The sequence below is a fragment of the Natator depressus genome, chromosome 5 (assembly GCF_965152275.1).
Source record: "Natator depressus isolate rNatDep1 chromosome 5, rNatDep2.hap1, whole genome shotgun sequence".
Lineage (NCBI taxonomy): Eukaryota > Metazoa > Chordata > Testudines > Cheloniidae > Natator > Natator depressus.
In genome coordinates this window covers 5,291,711-5,302,946 of record NC_134238.1, presented here as the reverse complement: position 1 = coordinate 5,302,946, position 11,236 = coordinate 5,291,711, and the positions used below count along the sequence as shown (strand labels likewise).

Below are 11,236 nucleotides of genomic sequence, written 5' to 3'. Positions count from 1 at the left end.
CACAAACGGGATCAGAGCCGACACATTTGGGCTGCCAGCCATTCTCTAAGATAACCTGCTGGCATTTTAAGCCTTCTGAATTCATTGCTTACTCTGGCCCTATTCAATCTACGGCAAGCTTCCATTTTAGGCAAGTCTCTACCTGTACCACAGCAGCCTCTGCTGGCTGTAGTTCTGAGCTGACAGCAACATTAGGGCAGGCATCAGACTGTGGGTCAGAGGAGTCTGTTCTTCCACACCCTAGGATAGGAGAAAGATGCCAGTACTGATCCCCACTGTGAAAGGAGCCAGTCACATTTCTGGTGACTTCATCTTTCCCTTCATTTCCCTTGAACTTCAGCCACAACATCCTTTGCTTTCTTTAAAAGAGCACTGAGGGCAGCTCTTCCCTACCCTTCCTTGGCGCTCTCTCTAGCGCATTCAAACCGGCTTGAGCTGCCACAGTATCACTGCACCTGCTGTTGCATGGGGCCACTTTCACATTTGTCCCTCTGGTGAAAGGAAGATTGATCCCTGGACACCGGCTGCCTTTTTTTTTCCCTACTAAAAGCCCAACAGCTGTATCAATGAAGCCACATTTCTGGGGCAGTAGGCTGCGGAGGAGAGGACCAGCCTGGAGGTCATACAACGAAGACGCTATTCCCACTGCACAGGGCTGTAGCTAGCTAAATAGCTCCCGGATGAGGTGCACAGATCACACCATGCACCCCTCAGAACTCCCTTTACATCCACTTGGCTTAACTAGCGGAGATCCAGCCTGCTACCCAATTCTAAACAGCCAGCAGTGCCTTTGAAGGCACAGACACCCCTTCTCCCCAAAACCCCTTGCCCACGCTGGTGGTCTCGTCCCACTGTCTGCAGGAGAGGGAACGGGAAGGGGTTTAGAAAGCTCCTCAAGTCTTTGTTAATGGAGACAGCAAACACCAGTTATACGCTCAGATCTTTATTATTAGGTGGAGTAAGGGCTAAAAAGAAATGAAACTTCTAAAACATTCACCATACTGGCGCAGGACAGGAAGGACCAAGAGCTTCCTCCTTCAGTCTTTTAAAAAAAAAAAACTAGTAGTGGGGACGGGTAATGAAGTTTCCATCCATTAGCTCTGGGTATCCTGGGCAGGGTGGCTTGGGGCAAGAAGAGGTACAAGACACAGCTTATACTTTTATTTAAGAAACCGCTACATAGTTTTGCCTCTAATGATGCAAAGGAGGTTCCAGGACACGCTGACTGAGCCATCCAAAGTCTCTTGCTAGAGAAACAAAAAAAACCTGTCAATTTTTTTTTTATTTATTTAAAAATTGTGAAATAAAAAGATGATGCTGCAGCTCGTGGCCATGGTAACAAAACTGCCCACGAGAGTTCGTCTTCCCCACCAGAGGCGGTGGGGGGAGGCAGGGGACAAAAGAAGGGAGCAGGCCCGCAAACCGTAACAGCTACATCTGAAAGAAAAAAATCAAACCAACAGGAGACAGAACCCTGGATTTGTCTTTTGGGCCAGGCCTTCCCATCTGCCTGAACTAGGAACTGCGTTAAATAAATGGGCTCCTTCTTCACCGAAACGGCACAGTTTTTCTCGACAGATTATAAAGCCCACAGAGCTTTAAAAAAAAAAAAAAAAAAAGGAAGATGCCTTGATGCAGAATGGAAGTGAATAATTAATTCACCCTACAAAGAAAATAAAACAGGCTGCAAAGATGCAGAAACCACATGTAGGCTCTATTACATTTACAAATACATACATAAATATATTACATACAACAGCAACTCAAAGAGGGAGCGGGCGAGAGCCACAGAAGGATGGCTGGCTGCAGCTCTCCCCACACAGACGTTTGGCTGAGCAGTTACTTTTTCTCCTAATAGTTCCAGGAATGGGCATCGGCTTTTTCTTCTTTCAGTCTTCCCCTGCCTTCCCCCTTCCGTGTTTCGGTTTTAGTTTGTCCAGTATGGAGAAGTGCCATAGGCGGTTTTGGTAGCCTGAGACTTTTGCTGCATGGTGCTTGGCTGATTGCGCTGGCCAGATCCACCCTGGAAAAATGAAAAGGGAGCACATGTTCAGATCAGAAGCCACCGCGGCTGGATCCCTAATCATGAAGCCTCAGGGAGCACACTGCATTTATTACCTTGGAGCAGTAAAAGACCTGCCTGCCCCATCCATTCTCTCAGCAGCCCTGGGGATGGCCTTTGAAAGCAGCAAGATCTCTGTTAAAGCAGGGAAATGGTGTCCCTTGGCCCCACTTTGGGGGAAGAGTTGGGAATTCCAGCATCACACTGCCCCAGGCCTCAACACAATCCACAAACAGCCAAAGTGAATCCCACCAGGAACACATGACAGAAGTGCTGAGTAAGCTCATTTCCACAAGGCTTGCCCCATCTGGGACAAGTCAGCCAACCACCTCGCTGCCTCTTCAGCCAGAAAATTTTCTTGTGTGCTGCAGCAAGGAGATGGCTTAAGTGATTAGCTGGGAGCGATAGTCTGCTGCATGGAAGAGGTTCCTTGAAACTGCACAGTGAGGGCATGGCCAGTACCCAGCTTTCTACAGGTCAATGGAATCAAAGCATCTGGATGCTCTGAAAATCATTTTGCTACAACCTTTACAACAACCCGAACCCCAAAGGGAAGAGTCGACTCTGGATGACCGCCATTCTGGCTGTGTCACGTGATGTAATTGGACGTCAGGCCATCTCATATCTGCTTGGAAAACACCAATCTCCACTAACACTGGCCTTTAGAAGTCAGGAGGGACATGGGCCCAGAGCACAGGTTGTGGTGTCAGAGTTCTCTCAGCACTTCAACATGCATTATGGGCAGACACTCAAGCAGAGATGCTGCAGCATTTGTCCCCTGCTGCCAAGATACCATCCTGCCTCCCAGAACACAGACAACTCAGCCCCAATCTAGGTGACTTTCACCACAGAGCAACTAGCTGTTTCCTCAGAAGAGGAGGAACTCAACTCAGCCGAGAAGAACTAGGATTAACCAAACTGTCCACGACCTGAAACAAGTCAGCTGACAGCCTGGGTGAAGCAGAGACCCCTCTCCCACTCTGCTTCCTGACCACTCACAATAAAAGATCTTTTTAAAAATCTTTGATGCAGTCAGCTTGAGACTTCCCCAACCGGCACCCGAGCGATCTCCTCTCTTGCTGATCGTCTGTTAACCAAGATAACCTAGGAGGGCAAATCTGAGGCCTAGGACACTCGGGGTCACTGTGGTGACGGTAGGGGGTGAAAGACTTATTAAAGCCAACCTAATCATTGATAAGAGTAATCTGTCAAAGGAACAAGGCTGCCTTCCCTCAATGCCCTCTGGGATCACTCCAGTTCCATGAGTCTCTTAGGGCAGAGGACCAAAACACATTCCCCACCCCTCCAAACTCAAACAGCAGGAGACAATGATTGGCCCATGATCCAGGAAAATCATCCAAGTGGCTAACTCCAATGCCAGCCAACTCTAGATCAAGAATGTGACCAGCTGCATGACCTGAGCTAAATCCATGATTTCTCTGGATAATAAGCCACACTGCAGAAAACTAATTAGAAGAGGCATGTAAAAACAAGGAGAGTGAAGGAAAATGGTCAGAAGTTGGGTGGGCAAAGGAGGTCCCTCCAGGGAGGGCTGGGACACCAGAGCGCACAGACGTAAGACATCAGACACATCCAGGGACAGGGAAACAATTTGTTATGTTCAGACTCAAAGCAGAACTTTGCATATTTTTCAAGAGACATTAACAGAGATGAAGGGAAATGAACTGGCCAGAGAAACTGAATGCAGAACCACCAGAGATACTAGGGGAGCTGGCGAGGGGGGCTTATTTTGTTGCTAGCTGTATTTCTTTTATTGTCACAGAACAATTATGATGGTTGTAAACATCTCCATGACCTGCCCAGGAAAGGAGAGAGTGGCAGTCTCTGCTGGCTCCTAGAGCTGCGTGTCTCTGCACTGAGATTGTGTGCACTAAGGGAAACACTGCCACAAAGCCATGTTAGCCTCTTGGGAACACGGCATCTTAGTCTGTATTACCTAACGAGGTACTCTGCCAATGGGCAGAGCCAAAAGGAACAGGACAGAGTACCTGTGATGGGTGAGATCAGTTAGGACACGCTCTCTGGCTGATGGTCATCGAGTTACTTTGAGCAGCAGCCTCAGAAAGGCACCAGGGATTGACAGACTCACCTGCCCATCTTGCTGAAGGTGGTGATGCAGCATCTGGGAATGAGGCTGCTGATGTGCAGGCAGGATATGCAGGAAAGGGGCTGGAGCATAACCTGGGGCAGCACCAGGGTTCAATGGCCCAGTGGATCCAAGAGCAGATGGCAGGCTGAAAGGAGGCGGTGTGCCAGCATGGAATCCCTGCTTGTCAAACGTCTGCATGGAGGCAACAGGGAAGCAGTTAGACACTTTCCTCAGCGTCCTTTGGGTGACCAAACAAGGACAAGAGTTGCCTGAACAAAGAGAACTTTAACTCTTTACCAATCCAGTAAACAAACCCAGATCCAATACACATCGGCACTTTAGCTAGATATTTACAATCAAGTGTTACCTTTCCTCTTAAAGGCATGCTACTGTGCTGCCTGGAGTGAATCGGCTGACTTGGCTATCAACTGCCCATTGCAATTTCACTCTCTCTGACCTGTCTACTTGTTTGTCCTTAGACTCCAAGCTTCTCAGAGCAGAAGCCATTCTTAAGTGTTTAGAAAGTCCCTAGTACATTGTGGGTAATACCACAAACAAGCAGTAATTGCCCGTGACTCAAGATTAAACGATCCATTGACAGACACTAAATTGCGCCTGTTAACAGTAGAAGCCTCTTGGCTTCCCCACAGGCAGGAAATTCATGCACATTCTATACAATGCAGCGGACCAGCAAAAAACCAACTAGTTCTTAGCAATCAATTTGCTCATAACGAAGTCAGGAAATATTTAAGCCAGTCAGGGCTGCTCAGTAAAAATGGCAGAAGAGATCACAGCAGGAGTTTTGCTTCAAGTCCCCAAACCCTCACATCTGGTGCTGAGCAGCAGATTTGAGGCCCAGGTGCATTGTTAAGAGTATGTACAGCCCCCGCTCATCAGAAATGCAGGAGCAGATCCCAGGCAGGCAGAAATACCTACATGGATCCCCACCCCAATGCCCTTACAAAAGGGCGTAGGGATTCCATGCTCCAGAGAGTGGAATAGGGAATTAGTATTTAACCCCATTCATTCCACAGCTTCTCAAGGGGAGACTAGCTGCACCACAAACAGCCACAAGACAACGGCACTGGGTGGAAGATGGAGTGATCTGGGATCAATGCACACACAGCTCAAAAGGAACAGAGAAAGTCCCTGGCCATCATTACAGATCTGTGTTTGTCCACACAGTCCAGCCTCTCTCGAGACGATGCTATGGCCCTGTGTTTAGGACAATTCAGCCCTAAAACATTTGTGATATCGCATTTTAACAGCATCTCGGGACTCAACTGAAGTTAGGCAACAATGCAGGAATCTTTGCTTCCACATTAACAGCCTTTGTCATGAGTCAGCATGGCAAGAGCAGGCCAAGGATGGAAAAGAGCAGTGGTGTCAAATGAGACACTTGGAAGTCCTCTTTAAAATCAAGCGGAGTGAGTGAGTGCTGGAGAAAGGCCAGAGAGTCTGGGATTACCCCTTGGAACAGGGCTGAGAAATCACCAGCGGCCAAGAGGTTCCCTGAGAGGACGAGTCCTGCTGAAATGACACTGGCCAGTGAACTGACAATTTTACCCTTGGGCACAGGAGGGAGGAGGGCATGTTCATGCTTCTCAGAAAGAATGAGCCATAGCTCCTCACCTGAGTCTTGTTATAGACTGAGCCACTGATATCAGGCACACCTGTGTTACTTGAGGTCACAGAAACACCTGGAAAACAAAAAGCCACTGACAACGAAAGAGCCAAAGGCAACCCAACCTGACCCTTTCTTTCCCTTGCTCCTGGGATCCCCATAATGCCCCTTGGCTGTTGCCTACATCCTCTGTGTCACCACCCCCAACACACTATATCAAATGAGGCTACTCCTGGGCTGGGGTATGCAGTTTCCTCCCATGCCATCCCAGCCCCTCTACAGTTCCCCACATTAGGAGTCAAAAGAAAGTGCAAAGGCCTATTTCCTGAGCTCCCTTCATAAATCAGGCGTGAGACCACTGGTGTACGCTGCCCGTGCCCACTATCCACAAGCTACATCACCATTTCTAAGGCACCGAGCTGGGTAGTACCTAGGGGCACTGAACGTTCATTTAGATCAAGAGAAGTCAATGTTCCCCTCAAATTAGGGTGCACGCTAAAAGACACTGTGTGGTTCCCCGGTCCACAGTTGCTGAACCAGCTAGTGTGGCAGGATCAGAACCAAGCGGGGGGATCACCAGCTGGGAGGCTGGCTGTTCATTCCCAGTGTGAACTAGAATCAGGGCTCACAACTTGAGCTGTTTCACTTACGCAAGAAACAAAGATCAAGGTCTCTGGCCGATGAATGAAAGGATTGGGCTGGCGGGGTTTCCACTGCTCTCAGACATGTGAATAACAAGGCTGAGGATATAGGTACTGAGCAGCTGGTCTGAGGAAGATTTTTCTGGCCAGTATTTACTTAAGTCAGGGTTGGATTAGTTGTTGCCAGGTGGTCAGTGTACATTTCTCAAGTGGTCCCACTAGCATCTGCAGAATTTAAGGTTTCATATAAAACAAATCAATGTTCTAGCCCTTGTGGTACGCAAAGAAAGCATTCCAGGTATGAATGGATGCTATCAGTGATGGAGTCTCCAGAGAGCCTGAAACACTAACTCAGAGAGCTGATACTTGCCCCCTTCACCTCAAAGGGTGTTGATTCTGGAGCCTAATCATGAATGTAAATAACATTCATGATCTAAGTCGTAACCATTTCAGCAAAGAGACAGCTGCTCTGGGATCAGGGACCTAGCATTGGTGGAGTGCCACTATGCCTCCACCACATGCGAACATTAGCTTCCAGCTGGCAGAGGTAACGCTTTGCTGTTTCTCCTCTGGGTAACTGAACAAAGCTGGACTTCAGCCACTCACCTCCTTACACAAATTCAGCCGTTGGCTTAGAAGGAACGTTTGGAACATTAAAAGCATTTTGAACATGAGAGATGGAGAAACAGCTTGGGACTCACCCCATTTGAGAGCTGGTCGTCATGCTGACCTGACACTGGGAATACTGGAAGTTTGCCCTGCAAGATCCCTGATCTGAAGTGCTTATGTGCACCTCAGATCCCTTTATTTGTTACCTTTCCCAGGTCCAGTGCCAGCAGATTTGTTTTGTGCTTGAGATGATCCACTGTAGCCTCCTTTGCTGTAGTCTCCAGCCGCTGTTCCCTGCGTTAAGTCATCATAGCCTGCCAACGTGGACAAGACATAGTGCTACCATGAGCAAGCAGCTCTGAGGACATTAAATTAAATGGCACAGATGCACTGTCCATTGGAGTAACCTTACCTGCTCCATAACCATGTTGTCCATAACCGCTTGCCTGCTGAAACGGGGTGGAAGCCGTGTTCAAATTGACGCCATGCTGCTTGGCTGATGCTGGAGGTACCTGGAGGCAAAAGGCATTCTCAGTTAGAAAACAGCATAAAAGCCAGTTTCCACTGCCATCTAGTGGGGAAGGTCATCCCATGTCTCTGCTGGCAGCCCTGCATTGCATCTCCCAGCTGTGAAATAGAAGACTTTAAAGTGCCAGGAAATCCCCAGTTCCTTTCGCAGTACCTCAGAGCAGTGAGATCTAGTGCAGGACTGGGAGCCAGGACCCATGAGTTCTACTCCAACTTCCCACCCTGACTGCTGTATAGCCTTGTGAGAGAGAGAGAGAGAGCTTCTCTGCCTCAGTTTACCCCTCCTGTAAAATGAGGACAGTAACTTCCAAGCTTGGATACATGATAACTTTGCTCTGTAATTGTTAGGTAATCTCCACCCCAAGAAACATGCATGTTTTATACATTTATAAAACCAACAGTGAACAATGAATTCCCTCAAGAGTCTGGAGATCACAAATCGGAGTCACCCAAACACACTGGTGGGATTACAGCCCCATAACTCAGGGAGCCTGGTATTTATTTTCTATAATAAAAATGTACAAAGCCTGGATCCAAGCCCTGTACAGACTCTGTCTGCACTTCTCCCTCTACCTCCTCCTCCTCCCCCCGGGAACCACTTGCCTCCCAGTCTCCCATTGGTGTCCCATAGCCTCTTCCCCCTAACTGATTTCTCCAGCCTCTCCCACTCCACTGACTCAGCTTCTGCCTCCCTTTCCAGCAGCCATCAGGGGCTGCTGTAATGCTATTGGGCTCAAATTTGTAACTCCTGGATGAACCATCACCTTCACCCCCCTCGCCTCAACGAATTTTTGACACTGATCAACAATCTCTGCTGAAGCTCTATACCACTCGCCATCGCCTACATAAAGTTAGAATATTACAGTCCTGGCCCTTTAACGTTCCTCCAGTCCTGCATGGACACTGTCATTCTACACGGAAGCCACAGAGCAGATGACAAACTTGGATGTCAAGCTTTAATGTTGCTTGCCAAGTTGCCATACAAAAGAAGAAGTTCCACATGGAAGCTGAGCCTCATTTCACCGGAAATGCCCTGCAGGATAGGGGGAACTTTGCCTAGTGCAGTCCTGGCCCTCTAAAGCTAGAGAAGCACAAAGAGGGCAGCTAATAGCATAAGGTTTAGTTCCCATGACTTACAAACATGGTGGGCCCATACTGGAATGCACTGGGTACTCCTGGCACGCCGGCGTAATATGGTAAGCCCGTGTAGCTGTATCCTGGGGGCAGCGTAGGGTTTAGGAAGGGCTGCTGAGTGGTGTGGTGAGTCTGCGTCTGATTCTGCTGCGGCTGGGCCAAGGTGGTGGCGGGAGCAGGGGAGGCAGAATCCCCGCGGCCAAATTTTGTTACATCACCTGCAAGAAAAGCCATCAACTGTTTCAGGAGGGTCGTTTCCCATCCTTTGCTTTCTCAGCTCTCCAGCACTGGCAAAAACTATCAGGGGCTGGGCTTGTGCTACAATCAAGAGGATGTGAGAGTTTAGTGGTGAGAGCAGGGACTGAGAGCCAGGACTCGTGGGTTCCATTCCATCAACTCATTGTGTGACCCTGGCCAAGAGAGAACCCTCTGTGCCTCAGTTATCCCGCTGACAAAATGGAGATAACAATACTTACCTGTTGCACAGGGGGATTCAGTCACTGAGTGTTAGATCATTACATTAAATGTACTATAAGCATAAGCTCTGAGTGGCCAAACAGGAAACTGTTAATTGGGTTAAAGTACCGCTCTCCCAGAAGTTAACCTGGCTAGCAACATCTCCTGAGCTAAAGGAATGAGGACCTTTGACAAAAACATGCAAGTCACTGCAAAGTCTCCATTTGCCAAGCATGACCAATTAGATCTCTGGTTCTTCACAGCACCAGAGCTCTGGAGACAGTAGATAAAGGTCAGGAAAGCCAGGCTTGCATCTGAAGCCAACTAATTAAAGACGTAGGAAGGGAAATTTGATTATTAGCCCACAAGAGGCCTTCTAGTAGCACTAGGCAATCCGAACAAGAAACCTAACCACACTAGTGTCCTGGGGACAGCTTCCAAGGCAGTACACTCATCAATTTCTGGGGGTGTGGAGGCAGAGATCCTGTAGGTGCTACCACAATACAAACAATAACTATGGAATGGAATGGAGTCAGAGAGGCATTTAGAGAGGTCTGAAAGGGTCTAACCAAGAGTAACAGATTGACGCTGAGCAAAGGAGGCTGAATACCAAGAACGGGAGTTATTAGCTGCAGATACTTTCCCAGTAGAAAGAGTTCTATCAGTTGAGTCATCTAAACCCAGACACAGCACCGCAAGGAACAACCTTGTATTAGCTTTGGGATGGACTACAATTCGGAAGTTAAATCCCTCTTTCACATGATAGGACTTGTGTATGGAGTAGATATTGGCTGAATATTCCTGTTAACATCTTAAGGAAATCCACTGTCAGAAGCTGAAATGTTGCCACTTATGATTCCTGCTCTTGTCTAACGAGTTTGGACTGGCCGGCTCAGCTGCCTGCAGAGAGGAGGCCAGGAGTGCTCCTTTGGCCATAGCAGCATGCCCTACGTTCAGAAACCAATGCTTCTATTCAACCATCATCCCCATCTTGAATTACTACTAACCTGAGTATGGGTTGTTAGCAAGGCTCCCATCTCTGCCTGTCAAGGTTGCAGGAGCAGGGAATGTAATTCCATAATAATCCTGAAAAAGACAATATTTATTAATACTCAAATGCATAACAGAGCCAGCCTGTTTTATGAATGCTGCCTTATGTGCATGCAAAGGTTCATGAAAGCAGAAGATTCCCAACAGCACTGGGATGGGTGAATGGGTTTATTTTTCCCTCCTGCCAAATGTGCAAAATCAGGGATGCATGGACAGAATCTTATCCAGGCAGGCTGTGGCAGAGCTGAAGTTTTGGAGTGGCAGCCCCTGAATCCCCAGCTCTACAGAACGCCTGTTTCTTAAACACATGTAATGATTTCTCTTTAAAAAACATTCCTCAGCTGGCGACAAGCATTCCAGCTCTGTAACACAAGCACTGCTGTAGAAAACCCCAGACATTACCTACGAAATGGTGCAAACGTATATTAAAATGACCAGTGAGGGAGTTGCTAAAGGGGCACAATCAGAGTGTTACCACCCCAGATGGAGGATATAAGAATGTAAGAATGGCCCTACTGGGTCAGACCAAAGGTGCATCTAGCCCAGTATCCTGTCTTCCAACAATGGCCAAGGCCAGGTGCCCAAGAGGGAATGAACAGAACAGGGAATCATCAAGTGATCTATCCCCTGTCGCTCATTCCCAGCTTCTGGCAAACAGAGGCTAGGGACACCATTCCCACCCATCCTGGCTAATAGCCATTGATGGACCTATCCTCCATGAATTTATCTAGTTCTTTTTTTTAACCCTGTTATGGTCTCGGCCTTCACAACATCCTCTGGCAAGGAGTTCCAGAGGTTGATTGTGCGTTGTGTGAAGAAATACTGCCTTTTATTTGTTTTAAACCTGCTGCCTATTAATTTCATTTGGTGACCCCTAGTTCTTGTGTTATGAGAAGTAGTAAACAACACTTCCTTATCTATTTTCTCTACACCAGTCATGATTTTATAGACCTCAATCATATCTCCCCTTAGCCGTCTCTTTTCCAAGCTGAACAGTCCCAATCTTATCAATCTCTCCTCAT

The 11,236-nt window shown here is 47.9% G+C and overlaps 1 protein-coding gene across 4 annotated transcripts in view; it reads right to left on the bottom strand.

Annotated features, from left to right (window-relative positions):
- Positions 1 to 936: 936 nt before the first annotated feature.
- UBAP2 (ubiquitin associated protein 2) overlaps positions 937 to 11,236 on the bottom strand; it is a 130,862-nt gene continuing 120,562 nt past the window's right edge. For 3 of the 4 annotated variants that reach the window (XM_074952280.1, XM_074952281.1, XM_074952282.1), the window contains 7 exons: positions 10,172 to 10,250; positions 8,712 to 8,926; positions 7,459 to 7,558; positions 7,253 to 7,360; positions 5,805 to 5,872; positions 4,173 to 4,364; positions 937 to 2,023 (listed from right to left, as the gene is read on the bottom strand). In XM_074952280.1, coding sequence (XP_074808381.1) covers positions 1,928 to 2,023; positions 4,173 to 4,364; positions 5,805 to 5,872; positions 7,253 to 7,360; positions 7,459 to 7,558; positions 8,712 to 8,926; positions 10,172 to 10,250 — 858 coding nt within the window. In that variant the 3' untranslated portion in view covers positions 937 to 1,927. Of the gene's footprint in view, positions 2,024 to 4,172; positions 4,365 to 5,804; positions 5,873 to 5,911; positions 6,663 to 7,252; positions 7,361 to 7,458; positions 7,559 to 8,711; positions 8,927 to 10,171; positions 10,251 to 11,236 lie in introns of those variants that run through there. The other variant, XM_074952283.1, reaches the window with a different exon arrangement.